We start from the raw sequence: 26,867 nt of genomic DNA, 5'->3' as shown, positions 1-26,867 counted from the left end.
GGTGCACAGCAAGAGCGGCGCTCACGCGGCACGCCCACTTCACACGAACACCACGTCGCCCGCCTTGCCTACCCATGCACAGGGTGGTACTCCATATTGGTCACTTCCCGGATGCTGCTTACCTAGCAGCATCAGCTACGTATGCCCGACTACCTTTTTTCAGTTCAGGAAATCCTGACTTTTTTTTTAACGGCAGAGGTAACGGGTGTACGGGCACGGATGTGGACGCAGACAAGGCAAGCTCCACGATGGCCCGCGACGCAGAACTCGCTGCGACGCCCTTCCTGGTGGCACAGCCCCCCCTACATCAGGCGAGATGTCATCGCCCCTCCACGCTGACGCTCCTCCCGCAGCCAGCGGGCACTTGTCCTTCGGGGGGGGGGGTGTCCGGCCTGCTGGCCTTGAGGAGTGGGGGTGCAGCGCCGTCCCCTAAGTGTTCCGCTGTCCGCAGCTACTTATTCCTACAAATCGGAGTAAGTAGCTAATGTTAATATTGCCGCACACTTTACATGCTTTCTAGGTAATAGTAAGCCCTACCTTTAGTCCGGAAATTCTTGTATCTTTATTCCTTGGCAGCACGGCCTCAAGGCCTGGGTTAACTTTGTGTCCTACATTTTAATTCAGGCATCTCACAGCCTCTATATATATTCTGCATGTACTGGTTAATTTACATACTAATTCATTATGAATTTACATTATGTCTTTTCGGGTCGCTTGGCCAGGGTCATTATTAAATGTTAGTACGTGTTTATGCCATTATATTTTACTCTAAATGCCCCGAGTCTCCATGACAAATATGTTATACATTTGCCTTACTTTTACTCATAGATAATAAGCTATTCGGTGTTCCGCAGATCTTTTTTTAACTAGTTCTCGGCTATAAGCATACTGTATTAATGTTATTACGGGGCTTCACTTAGTGATTTAGTGTACTCAAAGTTATACATGTCTATGTTATGTAGTTGTAAAATATCCAAGTTACAGCCGCTTCATTAACATGTTCTGCAGAAGTTATTTACTTGCTCTACTACTTAATAAATAGGCCCCCATGCTGTTGGCGTCTTTTTTTTCTCCCTGATCAGAAAATAGATATGAATAATATTACCTTTGATGTTAGTAGCTGCTGTGCAAGTGAGGAGAAAGCAAAAATTTTAGTGTTGGGGGAATGTCTAAGAAACTCTCGAATCTCATGGAATGTGACGGACAGGATAAAGGTAGTTTTATTATTAATCATGCATGAAAATATTATCTTGGAACGATATTATCTTGGAACGTCAATGGGTTAAAAACTAGTGCGGTGGATGTACACTATTATACTCTGAGTATTATATTAACCTAAAATGTTAAATGGGATTCTTGTATTGTGATTTGTGTATTTGTACTCACTGAATTTGTGCGCTCCTTGAGGGACTTTAAGTAGGGGGGGGGGGGAGAAATAGCCTTAAGCTACTCAGATTTTTTTTTTTCTAGATAAACATACTTGAACTTTAAAGAACATTATGTATTAGAGTGTCAACTTATTGATAACTATAGAAATAAGGAAATAAGTAGTGTACCACATCAAATTGTTTGGAATGTGGTGATAATGGTATGAGAGAATACTAATTAGAAGCTATAAGAATTTTGCCCCAGGAGTGTAACACTTTATGCTGTGCTTACTATATTAACCTGCAAAGTTAAATGGGATTCTTGTATTGTGATTTGTGTATCTGTGCTCACTGAATTTGCAAGTCCCTTGAAGGACTTTAAATAGAGGGGGGGTAGAAATAGCTCAAGTTACTCTTATCCCTTTGAGATGCATGTTTTTCTTGTCTCAATAAACATACTTTAACTTTAATTGATATCAACTATGACAATAGCTCTCCACATACGTCAGTTGTTTAATTTAGAGACAACTTGTGGTTGGTCTGTAGCCCATTATTGATGTGCATTGAATTTTGTAACTAGGTTATCAAAACTACCTTGCGTAGCTAAATGAATTTTGGGGTTCAGTCCCTAAGCCCATTTAATTATGTGTACTGGATGGGTATGGGGTGCATAATAAGTGAACTAAACTGACTAAACTCAATTATAATGTAACTGAAGAAATTTCGGCTACATTTTCTGTCCCTTTAAAATATTAAGAAATATTTACAGTTCCTTGAAGGTAACGGGTAATTTAGGTAAACAATTTAATGGCGTATGGGGGCTGCCAGAGGAGTAAAAGGTTACGGTAGAGGTGAAGCAAGGGCGGAGCTTTCCCATTAAGAGACAGGATACAAGAAAACATTTAATGTGTACGCACAATTTAATGCCAAGTCATTTAAAAGAATTAACAAGAAGTACTTGTACACATTATAATACATCTAATTACTCTGCATTATACACCGAGAACTTATAATGTTTAAAGTAAATAAAAAATAATGGTGTCTGAACTTAAAATGCCTTCTAATTAAAAAGTTATGTGGAAAAAAATTGATTTGAACACAACACTTTAAAACTTATAAAAATACTTTAAATGAACGACCTACCTAATTTAGATTTAAAACACCAAGAGGCCATTTTATGCAATTTGTGTAGTTATTTTACTAGAAAGAACCTACACACTGTTCCCTTCTGTTTACACAATGGTTACATAATTAAGCTATTTAAATCTCAATAGATTACAGAGCAAGATTTAACAATATATCTTTAAATAAGCTTTTTTCCGTTTTGCATAAATTCTAAATATCGTATTAGACATTTATATAAATGTATAATTATATACTGTTAAATCGTTTAAACTACAAAAAAGGTCATCCCTTAAATTAGGGATTTGTCTTCTAAAAATGATTGGCTCAAACCAAAAGTGGTGCCAGATTCTATAAAATCCTTTTTTAGATCTGAAGCATTTTTTGATCTTAATTTTAATGCGGGTGGCAAAAGCCTAATTAATGAACCACTGCGAGCTCACTACAGTAATAATTTTACACATTTATTTGAATGAAATTACAATTTGTAAAGTTATAACAAAAATTGCTTACCAATTAGTCTTTGGTATTTAATCAGCTATTTTAATAATGTTTAAGTAAATAAAACAAGTATATAAAGTATTTGAAAGTTAAAACCAAAATGAAGCCTCTAACAAGTCATCATCGTTCAATATTAAGAACATTTCACGGCCTGCGTTCTGCACAAGTAATAAATTAATCATAATCAAATATTAAACATCATAACCGCCAGACGCTCCGCTAGAGATTCGGCCCAGCCATATTCCACACATCTGCCGTCTTGGTCCCCTGGCATACGGGTGTACGAGAGGCCCCGCAGTCTGGATCCCAGACAAGCCCATGACAGCCTCAGGGGTGTACGCCCCAGTCAGGGCCATGTCTGCAACGGCTTTACTTGGCACGAACTCGGGAGGAAAATTGCCCGTCACGAACATATCCGCAAAAGCCTTACTTGTGATAAACTCTGGAGGGAAAGTGGCAGTCCCGACCAAGTCCGTTGGAGCTTTACTTGGGATCAACTCGGGTGGGAAAGTGGCAGTCCCGACCAAGTCCGTTGGAGCTTTACCTGGGATTAACTCGGGTTGGAAAGTGGCAGTCCCGACCAAGTCCGTTGGAGCTTTACCTGGGATTAACTCGGGTTGGAAAGTGGCAGTCCCGACCAAGTCCGTTGGAGTCTTACTCGAGATCAACTCGGATGGGGAAGTGCCAATCCAGATGTTCCTAACAGCCTTACTTAGGGTGAACCAAGATGGGGAAGTTCCAGTCTCGACCATGTCCGTCGGAGTCTTACTTGGGGTGAACTCAGGTGGAGAAGTGCGATTCCAGGAGTTCCCAACAGCCTTTCTTTGGGTGAACTCGGGTGGGGAAGGGCGATTCCAAATGTTCCTAACAACCTTATTTGGGGTGAGCTCAGGAGGGGAAGTGGCAGTCTCGACCATGTCCGTCGGAGCATTACTTGGGGTGAACTCGGGTGGGGAAGGGCGATTCCAGATGTTCCTAACAGCCATAATTGGGGTGAACTCAGGTGAAGTGGCAGTCTCTACCATGTCCGTCGGAGCCTTACTTGGGGTGAACTCGGGTGGGGAAGTGCTAGACCCGACCATGTCCGTCGGAGCCTTACTTGGGGTGAACTCGGGTGGGGAAGTGCCAGACCCGACCATGTCCGTCGGAGCCTTACTTGGGGTAAACTCGGGTGGGGAAGTGCCAGCCCAGAGTTTCCTAACAATCTTACTTGGGGTGAACCAGGGTGGGAAATTGGTAGTCCCGACCAGGTCCGTCGGAGACTTACTTGGGCTGAACTCGGGTGTGGCAATGGGAGTCCCGACCAAGTCCGTCGGAGACTTACTTGGGGTAACTCCAGGTGGGGAAGTGGCAGTCCCGACCAAGTCCGTCGGAGCCTTACTTGGGGTAACTCCAGGTGGGGAAGTGGCAGTCCCGACCATGTCCGTCGGAGCCTTACTTGGGGTAAACTCGGGTGGGGAAGTGCCAGACCCGACCATGTCCGTCGGAGCCTTACTTGGGGTAAACTCGGGTGGGGAAGTGCCAGACCCAACCATGTCCGTCGGAGCCTTACTTGGGGTAAACTCAGGTGAGGAAGTGGCAGTCCCGACCATGTCCGTCGGAGCCTTACTTGGGGTGAACTCAGATGGGAAAGTGGCAGTCCCGACCAGGTCCGGCGTTGCCTTACTTGGAGTGAAAACATCCGGCATGGTCCTAGTCTCCTCTACACGTGTGACATCCTTGTTTTTAGTTCGGCGATCCGCCGCCAATGGCCCCTTGCCTTGCACAACGGCAGCCCGTCTAGATTTATTTTTTAATTTGTAATTGGACGCTACATCTAGAGGTGGGAATGTGTTGCAAGTGCCAAGTGGGGAAGTGCCAATCCAGGCGTTCCCAACACCCTTAAATGGGGTAAATCTAGGTGGAGAAGTGACAGTCCCGACCATGTCCGTCTGAGCCTTATTTTGGGTGAACTCAGGTGGGGAAGTGGCAGCCCCGACCAAGTCCGTCGGAGCCTTACTTTGGGTGAACCCGGGTGGGGAAGTGGCAGCCCCGACCAAGTCCGTCGGAGCCTTACTTTGGGTGAACCCGGGTGGGGAAGTGGCAGCCCCGACCAAGTCCGTCGGAGCTTTACTTTGGGTGAACCCGGGTGGGGAAGTGGCAGCCCCGACCAAATCCGTCGGAGCCTTACTTTGGGTGAACCCGGGTGGGGAAGTGGCAGCCCCGACCAAGTCCGTCGGAGGTTTAGATGCGGTGAACCAGGGTTGGGAGGTGTCAGTCCCGACCATGTCCGGCGTTGCCTTACTTGGAGTGAAAACATCCGGCATGGTCCTAGTCTCCTCTACACGTGTGACATCCTTGTTTTTAGTTCGGCGATCCGCCGCCAATGGCCCCTTGCCTTGCACAACGGCAGCCCGTCTAGATTTATTTTTTAATTTGTGATTGGACGCTGCATCGAGAGGTGGCAGTGTGTTGCAAGTGTCAAGTGGGGATGTGCCAATCCAGGTGTTCCCAACACCCTTAAATGGGGTTAATCTAGGGGGAGAAGTACCAGTCTCGACCATGTCCGTCGGAGCCTTACTTTGAGTGAACTCGGGTGGGGAAGTACCAATCCAGATGTTCCTAACAGCCTTAAATGGGGTGAATCTAGGTGGGGAAGTGCCAGTCTCGACCATGTCCGTCGAAGTCTTACTTTGGGTGAACTCGGGTGGGGAAGTGGCAGCCCCGACCATGTCCGGCGTTGCCTTACTTGGAGTGAAAACATCCGGCATGGTCCTAGTCTCCTCTACACGTGTGACATCCTTGTTTTTAGTTCGGCGATCCGCCGCCAATGGCCCCTTGCCTTGCACAACGGCAGCCCGTCTAGGTATATTTTTAAATTTGTAATTGGACGCTACATCTAGAGGTGGGAATGTGTTGCAAGTGTCAAGTGGGGATGTGCCAATCCAGGCGTTCCCAACAGCCTTAAATGGGGTAAATTTAAGTGGAGAAGTACCAGTCACGACCATGTCCGTCGGAGCCTTACTTTGGGTTAACTCAGATGGGAAAGTGGCAGTCTCGACCAAGTCCGTCGGAGTCTTACTTTGGGTGAACTCAGGTGGGGAAGTGGCTGTCCCGACCGTGTCCGTCGGAGCCTTACTTTGAGTGAACTCGGGTGGGGAAGTACCAATCCAGATGTTCCTAACAGCCTTAAATGAGGTGAACCCGGGTTGGGAGGTGTCAGCCCCGACCATGTCCGGCGTTGCCTTACTTGGAGTGAAAACATCCGGCATGGTCCTAGTCTCCTCTACACGTGTGACATCCTTGTTTTTAGTTCGGCGATCCGCCGCCAATGGCCCCTTGCCTTGCACAACGGCAGCCCGTCTAGGTATATTTTTAAATTTGTAATTGGACGCTACATCGAGAGGTGGGAATGTGTTGTAATCGTATATAATTACGTTTTGGCTAGGGCTCTTTGTTTCAAGTTTTTTTTTTCTGTTTGATTTTATTTCGATCCAACCGTTATCATAACAGTCAGAGACATAAATGTTACTCCCAGAGTCACTAGGCGTGAGGTTGGGCACGGGCAGGCCTTCCGGGTTGTATGCCTCCCTATCGCAATTGTTGGAATTATAGCCGTTTGCGTCGTTATTATTAGTACATCCGCGTTTGTTTAAACCATGCCATCTGAAGCCTACAGCCTTGTAGCCCCTCTTTTGGCCAAATGTGTTGTAATCCGAGCGTTTCTCGCCCTTACTGTTGTAGCCGAATATGTTGTAGCCGTCTTTGTCGTAGTTTTTTTCGTCATCCTCCGTCATCTGGTAACTGGAGGAAGTGTAAATGCCATCCTCTGTACTAAGTGTTCCCAAGTTTTTCTTAACAGTAGATGCAGGGTTGGGGATTTTTTTACCATGAATAGCTTTCGTAACGTTGTAACTTTCATTAACAGTACTTAACACGTCTTTTCTGTCATATGAATTCGTACAGTTAGGCACCGCTTTGGTTCCCCATACAGTCAAGGCATCACTCGCGTTTAACTCACATTTGCTAAAACTCTCGGGCACTGTGCAACCTTGCCTGGCTGAGGACATTTTAATGGTGGAACAGGGTAGTCTCTCCTGGGAATGCCAGTAGCCTTCGTTGGGGATAGGGTGGTGTTGCTGCTGCACTAACACTTAGTATGGCTGATGGTGTGGGGACGCAAGATATGATCACGGTACACCCGGGTGGCCAGGCGAGGGCGCTAACGACAGATGGTGCGGACCCAAGGCGCGAATGTAAAGAACTACATCATCGACCTGTGTCAGGGACGACAACACATTGTCTGCTACGGTAACCCTTGACCTCCCAATTACAGCACTGCTGCGTCGCCATCAACAGCCAATACCAGCGCACCAAACAAACTTCTCCTATTCAAAAAAGAACACCAGAATCATACTAATACGATAGTTTACGCTCATAAGCAACAAAATCAGTTATATATCGGCTCAAACTAGAACACACTAGTCTGGTAACTGAAGAATGCAGCCCGTCATTAGAAGTAATGACCAAATGCTCGTTAATCCAGCCACCAAGCCCCGTTTATGAATGACAATCTTTCCTCAGGCTATTTTAGTACACGTGGCAGTCGACGGCAAAAACACATCAATTCTAACGCACTGTGTATTCAAAATCAGTTTTCACATATATAAATGTAATATTATTGCATATTGAAATGTGTTGAACAATTAGACAGACCCAACTCAGGTTATGTTAAGGTGGTTAAGTTCTGTTGGCACCTATTAGTATTGGCTGTACATAGATCAAGCATGCAGAGAGGTTTGATTCGAGCACAGGTGAACTAATGACCGTCGTTATCAGTTGTGAGTCATGTGTAATGTTTTTCACTCAGAAACAGGGGTTTTGGTGAATGGGTTAAGGAGCGTTTTAGCTTTTTTAATGAGGACGAGCTGAATAGTTTCTTTTTCACACGACTCATAACTAATGATGTTTGAATTGTTTTCGAACAAAGCTTCGCTCACGTCCTCTGTTCGAATAGCATCACTATATAAATGCTTTACCCACGTCAGGCCGTTCTCATCACAGTCCGCCCTCATTAATAAAGGCCAAATGCTTGTTAATCCTCATGCCAAATCCTGTTAATGAATGAAAAAACTTTACACGCGACTCCCAACTGATAGCGTGCAACCCGGCCAAACACTAGGCTGTTTAAAGCAGCGCCCGTCCTCCCCAAACGCATTTATTTATTTATTTATTTATTTATATATATACAAGAAGGTACATTGGGTTTGTGAGAATACATTGGATAGTACAGTATTTACATTCTTGTAAAGCCACTAGTACGCGCAGCGTTTCGGGCAGGTCCTTAATCTAGCAGATAATTTTAAGCAGGTAATTTCTATCAGAATTGATAAATGATAAAGATACATTGCAAGAGAAAAATGAGATGAGAGAGCATTCATCTTTTTTAACATACTGTGTATTAAAAATTTATTTGTTCTCATATATAAATTAATATTATTATACATAAACATTCTATGTGTAGTTAGGCGTAGGTTAGGTTAGGTGTTTAGATTCTGTTGGTGATTATTTGTATTTGAAGTACGTGGGTGAAGCATTTATAGCACGCCATCCTCGACTCGAGTCCATTAATTACATCCAGCGGTCGACCCCACAGACGCATTCATAAATTTTACCATGACGAATGCGCAGCTCGTCCTCCAAACAAAGATCCAAAAGTGATTCCACGCACCCGCCAAACCCCCTGTTTATGAATGAAAAGCAGTTTACACACGACTCACAACTGCTGACGTTCGAACATATCCGGAACAAGTGCTTCACTGACGAATTTTGTTCGAATCACAACGCTATAAATGCAGCCCATCCTCCAAACAAAGATCCAAAAGTGATCCCATGCACCTGCCAAACCCCCTGTTTATGAATGAAAAACGATTTACACACGACTCACAACTCATTTCGTTCGAACACTTCCGGAACAAATGCTTCACTGACGAATTTTGTTCGAACCACAACGCTTTAAATGCTTCACCCACGTACTACAAATACAAATAATCGCCAACAGAACCCAACCACCTAACCTATGCCTATATATGCACAATATGCTAATATATCATAATATTAATTTATATTTGAGAAAATTCCTGTTTTGAATGAACAGCATGTTAAAATTTATGAATGCGTCTGTGGGGTCGACCGCTGGTTGTAATGGACTTGAGTCGAGGACGAGTTGATAAATGCTTCACCCACGTACTACAAATACAAATAATCGCCAACAGAACCTAAACACCTAACCTAACCTATCCTATGCCTATATATACACAATATGCTAATATATTATAATATTAATTTATACTTGCGAAAATTCCCGTTTTGAATGAACAGCATGTTAAAATTTATGAATGCGTCTGTGGGGTTGACCGCTGAATGTAATGGACTTGAGTCGAGGACGGGTTGCGAATGCGATAGAAATAGATTTCTATCGTCTATTTCGAGGATATAAATAGCCTAAGCTACACTATCCTTTTGATATCTACTTCCTTTTCTCAATAAGCTTACTTGAACTTGAACCTGCCTTAACAGTGTAAACCAGGCATGATAGGGCGGATCTCATTGAAACTTTTAAAATACTGAACAATTTAGAGTATGTTGATCCGGATATTTTCTTAAGAAGGTCAGATTTATTTATATATATACAAGAAGGCACATTGGGTTTGTGAGAGTACATATAGCATGATGTGTTTACATTCTTGTAAAGCCACTATAGTACGCTGAGCGTTTTGCGCAGTTCCTTAATCTAACAGATAATATTAAGTAGGTAAATTCTAGCAAAATTTATAAAATGTTAACAATAAGATGTAACACAAACAAAACAACAACGGTTTCATGCTTAACAAGCCACATTGGTAATTCTGTCTAGAGTAATCAAAACTAATTCTGCCCTGGGCTAGAGATGAAAGTGAATATGTCTTCGTTACAAACGATAGTGCTTTTGTAAATGTGTTGCTAAACACAGAGTATGCAGGCATTAAGATGAAAAATGCAGCACCTAGGCGTCCAAAAGTAAGCATTGTCATATTCAATGTTAATAAACTCATTAAGCCTGAATATCTTTGTGATGAAAATATTGTAAACTCTAAACGTCTGAGAAATGGACTCATAGCTGCCACATGGAAAGGTGCCACGCCTATACCGGACAGAATTTACTCTAGAGCAGCTTTAGGTCGGCACTATAACATTGCACTCTACAACCCTCCCCCTCGTAGGTGTTATAAGTGTCAACGATGGGGACGTCACGTAGCCAGGTACTGCACAAGCAAAAACTTTTTTTGTGCCGTGTGTGGTGAACCTCATAAATCTGAGGTGTGTTTTAAACTCATAAAGGAACTGCAGTCAGTAAGTGAAAAATGCATAAACTGTGGCAGGAGCGGTGTTCAAGCCTGGCACCTTGACTGTGTCAAGCGACCAGCTGCTTACGGCCAGGTGCCCGGCCCCACCCACCCGGGAGGACGGTTGCCAGGTACAGCTGCCGGCTCTAATTCCTGTGCAGAGCCACCTGGACGTAGTGTTCGTAGCAGCTGGATACCAAATACTTCACCATTTGCCAAGCACCAAGTGCATCACGGGTCCAGACGACAGGTGTCTGTTCAACCTGCGCCTGCCCGTCAGGTGCCAGGAACCTGCCTCCCGGAGGTGTTGACACAACACTCGTCATACCCTTCACACCACAGTGAAGAGCAGTTGCCAAATGCTGCCATCAGTCCCACTCGCTGTTCAGAGCCATCTGGAGGTGATGTTCGCTCCAGCTGGCTGCCAAACTCACCACCTTTAAATTACGAAGTGCACAAGGGGACCGGTACCAGACCGAAGACTCGTGCCATCATCCCAGCTCCCCCACAAGAACCAGGTGTTGCATCTTCTGCCAGTGGTGGGCCATCCCCTGATGTAGAGTGGCCACTTCCTGGTTCTGGGTTAATGTCACCTACTGTGAGACCACCATCCACAGCTGGACCCTACAGTCAACTGGAAGTGGGGGATAAGGAACTGGATCAAAATGAGACAGATCGCAACCTCAGCCTCCCTACCACCTCGCCCTTGGGTCGCTCCACTGTTCAAGCAGTGGTTGCCCTTCGTGACCGGTTGCAGGAACACCAGCAGCAGTCATAGCAGCAAACGGAGCGGCTGCAAGAGCAACTCCAACATGAGAAAAAATCCACCAGCGATATTTCGATGATGCTCACGCGTATGAGGGGACTTGTAAGCAATGACTGCCAAACTCCCCCTTCCACCCCTGAACCCTCCAAACATGTGTTCGCTTGCCCATCAGGGGAAACTTCTAGTGATCTTGAAACCTTGTGTAGTGGAGTCCTTCCACGCAGGTAACAGCCAACGCTGTGTTAAGGTATGTTCAAAACGACTCTATAGCTGGAAATGACCGACAAATTGTACTAGACCATTGGAGGCAAATGTGTGACATTGGTAATAAACTAAGAAATGTTCCTGGACTTATATCGTAGTGCAATAGATAATATGTATATAGATAATAAATATTAAGTGAACTCATAATATCAATATATAATGCTGACTTTAAATGCACAATTAACTAAGTTATCCGTCCTTAGCTGGAACATTGCGTCCCTCAAAAAAAGGTTCTCAGATTTACATCACAAAGTAACAACTGAACACATAGTTATTGTATGTGTCCAGGAGTGCAGAGTTCCCGCAAGATCCTCACCCCCGAAATTGCCCTCATTTGTTTCTTACAACCTCAGATCCAGTAACTCTTGCATTCTATACATCAAACAATCCCTACCCCATCAACTTCTGCCAGAAAAACAAACTGCCGGTCAACAGTATCATGGAGTGAGGATCTATGTGGGCAACTCTGTTCTCAATGTATTTAATCTATATGCTCCAGCAGGAAAGTTAAATTATATTGATCTTCCAGCCTGCGCTCAAGCAGAGCCAACCATCATTCTTGGTGACTACAATGCTAGACACAAGGACATTGGTGGCTCTCGCTTCAGTAACGGTAACGGGAATCAACTGCTGTCGCTACTAAATAGTCACCAAGATGTGCAGATTGTGAGTGACCTTGAACCCATGCATGTTTGTGGAGGCATTCTAGACCTCTGTGTTGGTTTCAACATCTCTCACGTCTGTTGCACATCATCTATTGTAACAGATTTGTTGTCAGATCATCACCCTAGATTGACTACTCTATGTATAGGAAATACCATCCTGCCCGGTGGAACTTTCAAACGCAAACGGCTCAGTGTTCCTCCTCCTCGACGTGAAGACTTTGTTGCTCATGTGTCAGAGTGGTACAGCACTTATGATCCCTCCACAGTTCAGACATTTAACGACGGTCTAGTACAGAGCATTCAGATGTTTGCTGACCCTTTAGGTCGGCCCCCTGCACCATCCAATAGTCGGAACGATATGGAAGGTAATAAACGCCATGCCTATTACAATGACCCCAAACTGCGTACTTTGAAACGCACTGCCAGACGAGTTGGGCTTGCATATAGGGAAACACGTACGCCAGCAATGCTCAAGCTCTTTCAGAAAGCCCTAGCCAAGGCGAGGGAGCGCATGACAGAGCTCAGGCAAGATAACTGGGAAACTTTTGTTAACAGTCTCAACTCTCACACCCCCCTCAGCCAGGCATGGAAGGATATTAAAAGAATTAAAGGCGATAAGATCGGCCAAGTAGCACACCCTCACCCTGTACACAGAGCAAACGAGTTAGTCGATGCTTGGGCAACCACCTCTAGCTTCAATAATCTTCCCCCAGACATACAGTTCAGATTAAATGCTGGTTACGGAGATCGAGAAAGGCTCGTTGACTTCATGCTCCACAAGGAAGATGAATGCAACGTGCCATTTACTGAGTTTGAATTACTCGCGGCCCTAAACAAAGGCAAAGCCACATCCTCCGGTGAAGATGGTATCACTTATGACATATTGCGTCTGCTCCCTTTAGTACCAGGGAATCCCCTGCTCGAGCTGTATAATATGAGCTATGTTACTGGGGAGCTTCCTATCTCTTGGACCAACAGTATAATCATTCCAATTCCCAAGCCAAATCAAGAGAATGCTTTCCGCCCAATTTCCCTTACTAGCTGCATTTGCAAAACATTCGAGAGAATGGTCCTAAACCGTCTCCTCCATAGAATAAGAACCATGCTATCCCCCCAGATATATGGCTTCATGCATGGAAGGAGTGTGCATCATTGCATCACCACCTTTCTTACCCTGCACACTGAAAAGCCATATACCACCTTCCTAGATCTCAAGTCTGCCTTTGATATTGCAAATAGACATGTTATCTTGAGTGAGCTTGCAAGAATGAATATTGGTGGTCGGCTTCTTTGTTGGATCAGGGGTTACTTATCCAACAGGAAGTCATCTGTATTTTTCCAGGGGCATAGGAGTGTAACAAGAGACTTTGAACTAGGTAGCCCGCAGGGTGGTGTCCTCAGTCCTACCTTATTTAATATCTTAATAAACACGCTGTTAAACTCTATACCGAGCAAACCCAACGTCCACATCATTAGCTATGCTGATGATATAATGATACACACCACTGGGTATGCTAACACGCAGAACACTCTTAACTCTGCATTAGACTCATGTCAGGACCTAGGTTTAATTATCTCAGCAGAGAAAACAAAGATACTGTTACGACCCTGGGTTCTTTAGTGGAAACCAGAGGTCAAAATTGAGTTATTAAACTTAACTATAGTATAGCTGAACGCAACCCTATGCGTCATTGTCTGTATCTTCCCTGCCAGACGTAAAAAAAGCGAGAGTAACGCCTGTCCACAAATGTGGTAATCTCACAGATGTTAACAACTACAGACCTATATCTATCCTGCCAAACTTGTCAAAAATTTTTGAAAAACTAATCTATAAGCAGCTTTACTCATATCTAGCCAAACTCAATATACTTAGCCCTTGCCAATATGGCTTCAGACCCCAAAAAAGCACTAACGATGCACTTATTAGTATGCTTAACTCGATTCATACAGCTCTTGATAAAAATGAGTTCTCTGTTGGGTTGTTTGTGGACCTGCGTAAAGCTTTTGACACTGTCAACCACCAAAACCTTCTTCTTAAATTACATCATTATGGAGTCAGAGGACACTCCCTACAATACCTCAAATCCTACCTTACTGACAGGCTCCAATATGTTTCTGTGAATAATACAATTTCTCCCACCCTACCCATCAACATTGGTGTTCCCCAGGGCAGCATACTTGGCCCTCTCCTCTTTCTCATCTACATTAATGACCTTCCAAATGCCTCCCAACACCTCAAACCAATTCTATTTGCTGACGACACAACCTTCATTTACTCCAGTCCTGATCCCCTTGCTCTAAATGCCACAGTAAATACTGAGCTAAATAAAGTCCATCTGTGGCTAACTGCCAACAAACTCACCCTTAACATTGACAAAACCTTTTATATTCTGTTTGGCAATAAATCCTCTAATCAAATAAATCTCAAAATAAACAATACCCAAATTTGTAACAAATTAGATGGCAAATTCCTTGGCATTCTCATTGACCACAAGCTTAATTTCCAGGGACACATTCTAAACATATCAAAAAAAGTTTCAAAAACTGTGGGCATTCTTTCTAAGATCAGATATTATGTACCACGCCCTGCCCTGGTGACTCTCTATTACTCCCTTATCTATCCATATCTCAACTATGGTATTTGTGCTTGGGGCTCTACTACCCAAAATCACTTACGTCCTCTAATTACTCAACACAAAGCTGCTATTAGGACAATATCCAATTCTGGCCCCAGACACCACTCGGTACCCCTACTTAAATCTCTGAATATGTTAGACATTAAGTCACTGCACATTCTCTCATGTGTATTATACATATATAAAACGCTAAACTATAATGCCAATCCTGATCTCAAAAGCTTCATAGAAGGTTGTATCAGAACCCATGAGCATCACACCAGAAATAAATACAGTTTTAATATTCCTAGAGTACGACTTAATCAAACTAGAAATGCTCTACAAATCAAGGGGCCCAGAATGTGGAATGACCTTCCCAACCATGTTAAAGACTGTACCTCTCTCAACCAGTTTAAGTTAAAAGCGAAGCTATACCTAATAAATTCCCTGTAACCTACCTTACCCTTCTATTGTCAACCAATGTCTGTTTTTTTCTTTAAAGAGCGCTGTTTGTCGACATAATTGTATTTGTGCTGCTTTTTCATCTATGTTTTCATTTCTTGTTTTCATTCTACTCATTATGCTCAATTAGTATTAAGCTTGTCATTTAAGTTTATCATGCCCGAAACGCTTTGCGTAATAGTGGCTTTAGGCATTGTATGTACTAGCTATACCTATAAGTTAAACAATCCTTGTAAATATTTATTGTATGTATGTACCTTACCTAAATAAAATTGTATTGTATTGTATTGTATTGTAAGACTATTATTGTTTCTCAAAGAGCATTTAAAGACTGAGCTGGGGGTTGATTATTAAATAATAACATAGGCACCAACTTTGCTTACTAATACTTTCTAATCATTTGTAAAGTAACAATACGTTGCATAGGGGAAGATCTTTAATGTGCTTAGCTGCACGATCAATTAGACTCCTTCCGGCACCACGACATGCGGGAGGCCTAGCTGGTCGCTAGGAGCGTTCGTCTCTGGCTGGCGTTCGTGGGGACAAGACCTACTCTGTGGCTGCACCCCTACTCTCCTCCCTTCTCCTCTTACTTACTTCCCTTACCTGAAGTTCCTGCACCATTAAGTTAAGTACGGGGCGTTTTAAGTGTACCTACTCTGGTAGTAAATATTGGTGAGACCTGGGGGTAGTATTTGCCAGTGTTTTGGGTACCCCCTAAGTGTTGTGTTTTGTATTAGGGTACCACGTGGTGTCTCTACCCTAAGCTGCATCCAGCTTCAGTGCTTATCCAGTAGTACTTTACCCTAGCTTGTTCTTAGTGTAAACCTTGTATCCTGCCTAAGTGGACCAAGGCTTTTTAACGTAAGGTAGTGTGGTAAAGTTATTATTATTATTGTTATTGGTGTGAGTGTATATGGGGGGTTGTTAAGGGGTTAATAAATAAGTACATGAATTATAGGAGTATCCCTTCTTCCTGTGTGGGAGTGCATTGATCAACCCTTAGACTGACATATATGGTCTAGTAGCAAGGTATTATTACTGTGGATAGTTTATTTTGGGGGCCGGGCCTTTTAGCTCTCCCATATTTGATACTCTGTCTTCTAACTACCCTTACCCCTTAATAGTACCAGTTTCCCCATAGAAGCCCACCACAACACAATATTATTTATAACAGATACTAAATCGGCGCCCACCCAGGCAGGGAGGAGCTGTTCGCAAGATGCAACTGTCTGATGGCTCCCAGCTTGACTATGTAAACAGATTCAAATATCTTGGCCTTGAGGTGCCACTGTATGGTCCTGTTGTATTCAGACTCTGTCGTCAGTTTAAAGAGAGGCTCCGAGCTCTCAAGGCTGTTGCAGGTTATCACTCAGGCTATGGTGCCAATGTCAGAATTGTCAAAATGATGTACTTTGCATGCATCAGATCTTTAGTGGATTATGCTGCACCTCTGCTTGTTTTGATGCCTGAAAGAAAGCTTGGAGGGCTTGAAAAATTGCAGAACGAAGCCTTGAGGATAATCCTTGGGTGCCCTCGTACCACAAAGATACTTAATATGAGAAAGGAACTTAATATTCTGAGCGTTGTTGATCGTGTTACTGAAATTAACTGTCAAATTGGTATAAAAATGCTTAGGCTAACTCATCCTAATCCTTGCACAGAAGCCCTCCAGAATTTCTTTATTGAAGATCAGCATTGTTCCAAATGGATAACAAAAACTGGAACTCAACTCAGAATGTATGGGGTTCATGATTTGTACCAAGAGAAACAACAACGGCACTTTCCTGCACCGTGGGAGGTTACACCCTTTCCAGTTTTAATCCCTCCCTTTCCACCCAAGAAGCAAATTAGAGATCAGCCCAAGCTTCGTCTTGAGGCAAAGCTCAACGATTAAGCCATATTGATGCTCTGTCCACAGAGCATTCTCTCTCTCAAATTATATACACTGATGGTTCCCTACACAGCACCACGGGTGCAGCTGGAAGTGCAGTTGTCCTGACAATGGGCGATGGCCTATACTTTGAGTGGGGAGTCCGTATAAACAACTGGGCCTCTACCCTTCAGACTGAACTATTTGCCTTGATCCTTGCACTGAAATGTGTACAAGTCTCAAAACTTGATACATTAATTGTAAGTGACTCCTTATCATCCTTAAATGCTCTCAACTCTTTAAGACATAACTGTAACATGCTTGTGTCCGAAGCTAGACACAAATACAACAAAATTATTAAGGATGGTAACAGAGTCCATTTCATGTGGTCTCCATCTCATGTTGGGCTCCGAATGCATGATAGAGCTGATAAGTTAGCCAAAGAATCTGCCTTTAAAGGAGCCGTTGAGTGTAACCTTGGATTGTCAATGAGCAATCTGAGAGCAGCAGTACACCGAGAACTTCAACAAGATCTTGTAGATCTGAGGCAAAGTGAAATTGACACCAGTAATTCCATCTATCATCATACTATCATACTTATGGATGTCAACGAACAAACTAACATTAAACATCGAAAAGACTTACTACATCTTATTTGGAAGCAAATCATCAAATGCAATTCAGCTACAGATAGACAACATTAACATCAGTAATAAAAATGATGGCAAGTTTCTTGGCCTATTCCTAGACAAGAGACTCAACTTCAGCACCCACATTCAACACATAACTAAGAAAGTCTCTAAGACAGTTGGTATACTCTCCAAAATCAGACATTATGTTCCTAACTCTGCTCTCCTCTCACTATATTATGCACTAATCTACCCCTATCTTAATTATGGTATCTGTGCATGGGGGTCTCCCACTGCAAACCACCTTAAGCCCATCATCACACAGCAAAAATCTGCTATCAGAATTATAACTAACTCTGCTTTCAGACAACACTCAGCTCCCTTGTTTAAATCCCTAAACTTGCTAAATATTAACTCCCTCCACACATTTTCTTGTGTCAACTACATTTACAAAACCCTGTTCTTAAATGCAAACCATGCTCTGAAACTCTCCCTGGACAGATGTAATAGGACCCATTATCACCACACCAGAAATAAATATATCTTTGATATCCCCAGGGTCAAACTTAATCTGTGTAAACACTCTATGCAAATTAAGGGACCTAGTCTATGGAACTCACTCCCTAGTGAATTGAAAAACTGTAAAACTCTTGCCTTATTTAAAAGCAAAACCAAAAAGTACCTAACTTCATCTTCTTAGTTTCCTACACTGAGCTTTAAATTTGCTCTGTACCTAGTGTTACCCAATCTCCTCATTTTTATGTAATATCAAACAACCTTATCATTGTGTTCATTGCTGTCTTCTTTTATGTGCTAGCCATATGCTGTATTGTGACTACCAATTTTTGTCAACTACCATTCAAGCTGTCATTACAATCAATCTTATATTGTTTCTGCTGTATTGTGCCTACCAATTTTTTGTCAACTACCATTTTAAGCTGTCATTGCAATCAATCTTAGCTACCTATGTGCTTTAATATACTGTACCTACAATTTTCTCTCATCTTTTTTTTTTTTTTTTTTTCATTTCATGTAATCTGTTATCATTTTTTTGTCTATAAATTTTGCAAGTATTTACCTCCTTAAAATTTTCTTAGATTAAGGACCTGCCCGAAACGCTGCGCGTGCTAGTGGCTTTACAAGACTGTAATTACCATATTTGTATCCTCACATTCCTTATGTACATTCTTGTATATGCATAAATAAATAAATAAATAAATAAATCATGCAAGAGGAGCCACACATCTATGGATCATCCAATAAAATCAGCAGACTTCTAGATGTTACTACTGCTCGGCTTAGACTCGGTTACAAGTATCTCTGGGAATTCTCATTATCTGCTGATGTAGACCTGACCAAATGTAAACTGTGTCAACAAAATTATTCGCACACCCTCCGTCACTATGTGATGGAGTGCGAAAAGATACGTGAATTTAGAGACAATTCTATAACCAATGTTCCAGCGATGTGTCAATATTTCATCCAAAATGATCTGCTACCAGAAATTTTAGCCAAATATCCCCAGTTTGCTAACTGTAGATAACAACTAAGTGATTGTAACCTATCCACCGCTTCCCACTGGATGGGGGGCGGTGTGCAGGACAAACATATAAATTTTGACACTAGCTCTCCACATATGTCAGTTGCTTAATTTAGAACCTGTACTTGAGGTCGATCTCGAATACATTGTTGATGTGATGACTTATATTGAATTTTGTAACTAGCTCATCAAGATTGTAACTTGTTTAGCTAAATGAATTGTGGGGTTCAGTCCCTGAGCCCATTATGTGCCTCTGTAACCCTTTCCACTACCGCCCACAAGATGGGTATGGGGTGCATAATAAATGAACTAAACTAACTAACTAAACTAACCTGGGGGGGTGGGGGGCCACAATATAAGCCTAATATGTACAGTATATATAAATTGGCTTTTTTTTTTAGAATATCTGGAAAGGTTTAGAGTTCAAGTGACTTGTTGAAGAGCAATGCAATAGCAGGGGCTAAAGTTCTGGAGGCTTTTTTGTAAATTAAAGTTGGTATCTCCTCAAGGGCACTAGACTTGGTTTTAAGGAAAAGGATTATCTCATTGACGTCAGTGGAATTAATGGGCTTAAGGTACAGAGACTGTGGATAGTTACCTGTAAGATAGTCCTTAACATCAGTACTGGAAGATGGAATATCATTTGCAAGGGATGACCCAATGGAAGAGAAGAACCTATTGAACTCAATAGCAGAATCAGAGGCTGAAAGCTGACCATCGTTATTGGACAGGAGTGTTGGTTTGTTGTTTAAAATCTTCTTTGATCCCAATATTTGTGAAATTGTGCTCCAAATTTTTTTAATGTTGCTCTTTATATGGGTAAATTTATCTTCGTAGTATTTAGTTTTGGCTCGTCTAATTATCTTAGATAGCAATAACGAGTAATTCTTTGAGAATTCTTTGGAGACAATTACTAACCTATACTTCTTCTCAAGGTCATGTTTTTTATTAATGGATTTAAGTATTCCCTTTATAAGCCAGGGATTGTTAAGCCTTTTGGTTGTGACTTGTTTTGTTAGCATAGGACAGTGGGTGTTATAAACGCTAAGAGTTTTTTGAAGAAAAGATTGCACTGCTAGATTGATGTCCCCTATGTTACCTAACTCGGACTCCCAGTTGACATTATCAGCAGCAGTTATAAAATTTTCTATAGCAGTTTCATTGTGCAGCCTAAATAAAACTTAACTCCCTTGGCTCTAGAGGTAGTTTGCTAATGTTAGTTAAGAGAAATGTGGGGTAATGGTTTGTAGTGCTATCGGTGATTAAACCTGAAGTAAACGGAGAGGTTATGTTTGTCCAGATGTGATCTAGAGTCGTGGCAGACTCCTATCAGTGATTCTAGTAGGTCTAGTGATTAAGGGTATGAGGAAGCAGGAATTCATACAGTTGAGGAAGCTAACAGCAGTAGGGTGTTCAGGCTCGCAGAGGTCAATATTAAAGTCCCCTGCGATAATTAGATGGTTTTTGTTCAGTCTGTTATCGAGTATTAGATTTCTTAGGTTTGAGTTGAATTCGGACACATCAGTGTTAGGAATTCTATAGACTGCACCCACAGATAGGACAGACTCGGCACCCTTGACTCTGACGCTGGCGAAGAATTACTCCCCACAGCAGTCTCTAGTTCTAATTACTTTGCTCTCTCTCTCACTATATTATGCACTAATCTATCCTTATCTTAATTATGGTATCTGTGCATGGGGGTCTACCTCTGCAAACCACCTTAAGCCCATCATCACCCAGCAAAAATCTGCTATCAGAATAATAACAAACTCTGCTGTCAGACAACACTAAGCTCCCTTGTTTAAATTCCTTAACTTGCTAAATATTAACTCCCTCCACACATTCTCTTGTGTCAACTACATTTACAAAACCCTGCTTTTAAATGAAAACCATGCTCTGAAACTCTCCCTGGACAGATGTAATAGGACCCATTATCACCACACCAGAAATAAATATCTCTTTGATATCTCCAGGCTCAGACTTAATCTGTGTAAACACTCTATGCAAATTAAGGGACCTAGTCTATGGAACTCACTCCCTAGTGAATTAAAAAGCTCTCAAACTTTTGCCTCATTTAAAAACAAAAACAAAAAGTACCTAATTTCATAAAATAAATAAATAAATAAATGTTTATTTAGGTAAGGTACATACATACAAGAGATTTTACAAAGATTGATCGATTTATAGATAGAGCTAGTACATACAATGCCTAAAGCCACTATTACGCAAAGCGTTTCGGGCATGAAAAACTTTTTTTTTTTTTTTTTAGATATATACAAGAGTTGTTACATTCTTTTACAGCCACTATAGTACGCGTAGCGTTTCGGGCAGGTCTCTGGAATACGATCCCCGCCGTGAAGAATCGTTTTTTCATCCAAGTACACATTTTACTGTTGCGTTAAACAGAGGCTACAGTTAAGGAATTGCGCCCAGTAAATCCTCCCCGGCCAGGATACGAACCCATGACATAGCGCTATTAATGACTAAAGCTTAATATACTAATTGAGTATAAAGTATAAAATGTGTTGAGAACAAATAAAAATAAAGATAAAAAAGGGGGGAACATGGCTGAAAAAGCAGCACAAAGACAATTAGGTCGACAAACAGCGTTGTTTAAAAATAGACACTGCTTCTCAAGCGGTGATGTTTCTGTGGGGAAGAAAATGTAATACCATAAGTTTGTGACTAACCGACTAAAGTTGCGCGCGCATCAAGCAGGGTACTTAAAGCGCGCCCGGGGACTCGGCGACCTCTTGCTCGCCTCCTCCAATTACTAATTAGAGATGTCAATATTAACTAATTTATTTACATTATCATTATAACATTATATATTTAAGCGCGTCCGGGGACTCGGTGACCTCTTGCTCGCCTCCTCCAATTACTAATTAGAGATGTCAATATTAACTAATTATAAATAAATAAATAAATAAATATGTTTATTCAGGTAAGGTACATACATACAAGTGATGTTACATTAATGGATTGATATATAGATCGAGCTAGTACATACAATGCCTAAAGCCACTATTACGCAATGCGTTTCGGGCAAGAAACGTACAAGGCAAGCCGTACTTTATATAATTACTTACTTTATATTTGAACTTTATATATTTACATGTTCTGCAGAATTTAATCTTCAATAAACTTTAACGCCCCATACTGCCAGTATCTTTCTCCCCCTGGTCAGAAAAACATATTAATATCTAGAACTTAATACTAATTGAGCATAAAGAATAAAAAGTGTTGAGAACAAATACAAATAAAGATAAAAAAAAAGGGGGAACATGACTGAAAAAGCAGCACAAATACAATTGGTTGACAAACAGTGTAGATTTAAAAAAAATAACAGACATGGGTTGATTTACATTATCATTATAACGGATTATAAATCCATTAATATTATTTCTGTATAATAATTTATAGTTATTCACTAATCATTATTAGTCACAATAATTAATTATCCACTTTAATTATCTATTTATTTGTTATAATTAGCCTATGCTTCTTCATTGAAGGATTATCAATTATAATAATTTATGATTATTATTAATTTATTATTTTATGTAATAATTATTTATTATTCTTATAAAAATAAAATAAGTCCCCCGCTCGGTGAGAGTTTTCTTCCACCCGCGAAAAAACAGTTCATCTTCGTAGTTTCCTACACTTAGCTTTAAATTTGCTCTGTATCTAGTGTTACCCAGTCTCCCAATCTTTATGCACCTAATCCAAACAACTTTATCATTGTGTTCATAATTGCTGTCTTATTTTATGTGCTAGCTATATGCTGTATTGTGCCTAATATTTTTGTTAAACTACCATTCAAGCTGTCATTGCAATCAATCTGAGCTACCTATGTGCTTTAATATACCTACAATTTTCTTTCATCTTTTTTTTCTTGCAATGTAACTGTTATCATTTTTATAAATTTTGCAAGTATTTACCTACTTAAAATTTTCTTAGATTAAGGACCTGCCCGAAATGTTGAGCGTACTAGTGGCTTTACAAGAATGTAATTACTATGCTATGTATCCTCACAATCCCAATGTACCTTCTTGTATATATATATATAAATAAATAAATAAATAAATAAATAAATAAATAAATAAATAAATAAATAAATAAATAAATAAATAAATAAATAAATAAATAAATAAATAAATAAATAAATAACATACCCAGTGGTGTGTATCATTGTATCATCAGCATAGCTATTGATGTGGACGTTGGGTTTACTCGGTACAGAGTTTAACAGCGTGTTTATTAAGATATTAAATAAGGTAGGACTGAGGACACCTCCCTGCGGGGTACCTAGTTCAAAGTCTCTTGTTACATTCCTATGCCCCTGGAAAAATACAGATGACTTCCTGTTGGATAAGTAACCCCTGACCCAAGAAAGAAGCCGACCACCATTATTCATTCTTGCAAGCTCACTCAAGATAACATGTCTATTTGGAATATCAAAGGCAGACTTGAGATCTAGGAAGGTGGTATATGACTTTTCAGTGTGCAGGGTAAGAAAGGTGGTGATGCAATGATGCACACTCCTTCCATGCATGAAGCCATATATCTGGGGGGATAGCATGGTTCTTATTGAATGGAGGAGACGGTTTAGGACCATTCTCTCGAATGTTTTGCAAATGCAGCTAGTAAGGGAAATTGGGCGGAAAGCATTCGCTTGATTTGGCTTGGGAATTGGAATGATTATACTGTTGGTCCAAGAGATAGGAAGTTTGTAAATGCACATTAATGATACTATGTAAAGAACACATCGACCACTTTATGTAGGGCAGACGTAACTCTGTGTATGTATGTATTTATGTCTGTAGGTTAGATTAGCATTTTAAAAGCACTACAGTCACCTTCTGTGGTTGACTGTTCAATAAATCCCTGAACTATATGTTGAACAGATCTCTCACCCTGTCCATGGAGGACAGAAGAAAATGTATATATGCTGATTAGCATTTTAAATGTGTTACCACGACTGTGGTAGAAAATAATAATAAAAAAAACTCACGTCGTTGGAAGACAGGAGAGTTAGGAGGGACATGATCACCACGTACAAGATTCTCAGAGGAATTGATAGGGTATAAAGACAGGCTATTTAACACAAGGGGCACACGCACTAGGGGACACAGGTGAAAATTGAGTGCCCAAATGAGCCACAAAGATATTAGAAAGATTTTTTTTTAGTGTCAGAGTGGTTGACAAATGGAATTCATTAGGAAGTGATGTGGTGGAGGCTGACTCCATACACAGTTTCAAGTGTAGATATGATAGAGCCCAATAGGCTCAGGAACCTGTACACCAGTTGATTGACAGTTGAGAGGTGGGACCAAAGAGCCAGAGTTCAACCCCAGCAAGCACAAATAGATGAGCACAAATAGGTGAGTACACACACACACACACACACAGGAAGCAGCCCATAACAGCTGTCTAACTCCCAGATACCTATTTACTGCTAGGCAACAGGGACATCAGGGTGAAAGGAACGCTGCCCATTTTTATTCTCGCCGGTGCCGGGAATCGAACCTCCGGACCACAGGATTACGTGCCCGGAGTGCTGGTCACTCAGCCACCAGCCCCATGTCGTTTGGACAGGGAAAGATTCGACGAAGCGCGTTTTTTTGTTCGTTAAACCCGTGTATATTACTATGGTAAGATGTATTAGCTTATGTTGGCTGTATTTCGTTCGGCTAGGTTAGGTTGAGTTAAGTTGGGTTGAGCTAAGTTTGGTTAGGCAAGTTTCACAGTCCGTTGTCGAATCGTCTTGTGTACGATGTGTCATGTATCCTACTTTTACCTGAAATTAAATAATTAATAATAATAATAATAATAATTTTTTATTTAGGCAAAGGTACATACATAAAGAGATTTTACAAAGTTTGTTGGCTTTATAGATAGGAGCTAGTACATACAATGCCTAAAGCCACTATTACGCAAAGCGTTTCGGGCAGAATTAAAACTATTATATGTTGTAATACAATGATTTTAATCCAACATGGAGTTTCGTTCCTCCTCAGAAATATGTATTATGCATTTTACTATTTACTTGCCTAAAAAAATATTGTAAATAGCGATATAGGTCAAATGAGATGTATTTGGGAGCAGGCAGTGGGCAGCGAGCGGCCGTCAAAACAGCCATCAGACTTGTTGTGAGTTAGGAAGCTTACTTAGACTTGTTCATTAAGTAATCCCCGCTAATGTTGAAGACTGGTGAAGCGTGAGTGTCTGGTGAGTGCCAGGGTGTGTAATTGAGGCTGTTAGGAGGATAGTTGAGGAGAGTGAAGGTTGCCAGCTTCTCCCCTTTGCAAGGCGGCCATGGTGGGCGCCGCCTCGCAGATTAGCTACATTTTCTGGCTCATTATTGGTAATAAACCTTCATTGCCAGTTGCTTAGATCGCGACTCGCAGTCGAGGGATCCCTGGTTCGATACCTTAGCAGACAAGAAGGTGGGTATATTTCCTTTCACCTAATGCATTTTTTCACCAAGCAGTAAATAGGTATTCAAGAGATTGTTTACCTGAATTTACCTGAGGGCCTCTAAGACTCTTAGTGGCCTCAACGAGGATAGGAAGCCAGCGGCTTGTCAAAGATAATCCCCCCTCCACTGTTTGCCCCATGTTTTTTTTCCAATTTGATTTTACAATTTACCAGTGTTGGCATTCACGGCGTCGGCGGGTAGGCGGTTCCTTGGGTCTATAACCCTCTGGCTTTGTAACCCTAACTCTGGCTCACCTAGTTGTACTTGCCTAGTTGTGCTTCCTGGAGTTGGGCTTTGGTTGTGTGGTCCCGCCTCTCAACTGTCAATGAACTGGTGTATAACGGGTCCTTGGAACAGGTTGGATGGCAGTTCCTGCCAGTTAAATATTGTTGGTAATAAATATTATACTGTACTTAAATAAAGTATATATATATATATATAATATTTATATATTTATAGATATAGATTTATATAGATATATATATAGATATATATATCTATATATATATTTATATATATATATTTGCTTTATTTGAACCTTGTTACAAAAAATGAGTTACATATAGGTTACAAAGATGGTTATCATAGGTTGTCGAGTTCCTCCAGCTCCTCAGATGGCGGGCAGGAACCCTGGATGCAGTGCGCATTTCCCCTCTGTATCGCCACGCTGAGGCGCTGGAAAAGAAAGCTGGCAGCTCTAGGGTCCCTTGTTGTTTCAATGAGCCTAGAACCCAGTTCCTTAAAAAAACTGGTAGCACTTTTACCCCAGGCGCCGAGTGTCTCAGAAGCAATGGGGACAAAATTGTAGTGGTGATCCAGTTCTCTATACTTACGGGATTTGGCTGCTTCCCTGTGGGTGGCAGCGCCACCTGGTTGTGCAACACTGAGGTTAATGTAGGTGTTAGCCAGGGTTGATACGCACGTGTAGTCCCATACCAACTGCTTGCCATTCTTCCAGGGGTTTACTGTGATACCATCCGGGCGACCAATAAGAGCATCAGAGTTACGGGGCGCTAGGTAACGGGGCTCTCTTTCAGCTGGGCATCCAGCTGTGGTGAGGCTCCTCTTGATGATGTCGTTACCTTCACTGTGCCTCGAGTGCCATCCCCCTGTGCTTTGGCAGAGTAGGCCATGGTGGCCGTACCTGTCAGCCACCACCTCGCCGCAAATACACCTATATCTGGTGTGGATTGGGGCAGCAAGGCGAAGGGCCAC

The 26,867-nt window shown here is 41.7% G+C and overlaps 2 protein-coding genes across 9 annotated transcripts in view; one reads left to right on the top strand and one right to left on the bottom strand.

The window, feature by feature from the left end:
• Positions 1-3,181: 3,181 nt before the first annotated feature.
• Positions 3,182-7,039, bottom strand: LOC123763743 (mucin-2-like). The gene has a single exon (XM_045751063.2). It carries the CDS (start codon positions 7,037-7,039, stop codon positions 3,182-3,184), a length of 3,858 nt encoding a protein of 1,285 aa, XP_045607019.2.
• An 18,226-nt stretch (positions 7,040-25,265) lies between these two features.
• The window catches only part of LOC123763686 (uncharacterized), a 252,335-nt gene continuing 250,733 nt past the window's right edge, over positions 25,266-26,867 (top strand). For 5 of the 8 annotated variants that reach the window (XM_069304296.1, XM_069304295.1, XM_069304294.1 and 2 more), the window contains exon 1: positions 25,266-25,323. The gene's annotated coding sequence lies outside the window, so the exon portion shown is untranslated. Of the gene's footprint in view, positions 25,403-25,454; positions 25,621-26,867 lie in introns of those variants that run through there. The other 3 variants (XM_069304291.1, XM_069304292.1, XM_069304293.1) reach the window with 3 other exon arrangements.

This window comes from Procambarus clarkii, chromosome 52 (assembly GCF_040958095.1).
Source record: "Procambarus clarkii isolate CNS0578487 chromosome 52, FALCON_Pclarkii_2.0, whole genome shotgun sequence".
NCBI classification, from domain to species: domain Eukaryota; kingdom Metazoa; phylum Arthropoda; class Malacostraca; order Decapoda; family Cambaridae; genus Procambarus; species Procambarus clarkii.
The sequence above is the reverse complement of the archived record's forward strand: the minus strand, read 5'-3'. Positions and strand labels throughout refer to the sequence as shown.

Bases quoted from the DNA above. Each gene is read 5' to 3' on its own strand.
- LOC123763743 (XM_045751063.2), bottom strand. From the start codon at position 7,039: ATGTCCTCAGCCAGGCAAGGTTGCACAGTGCCCGAGAGTTTTAGCAAA.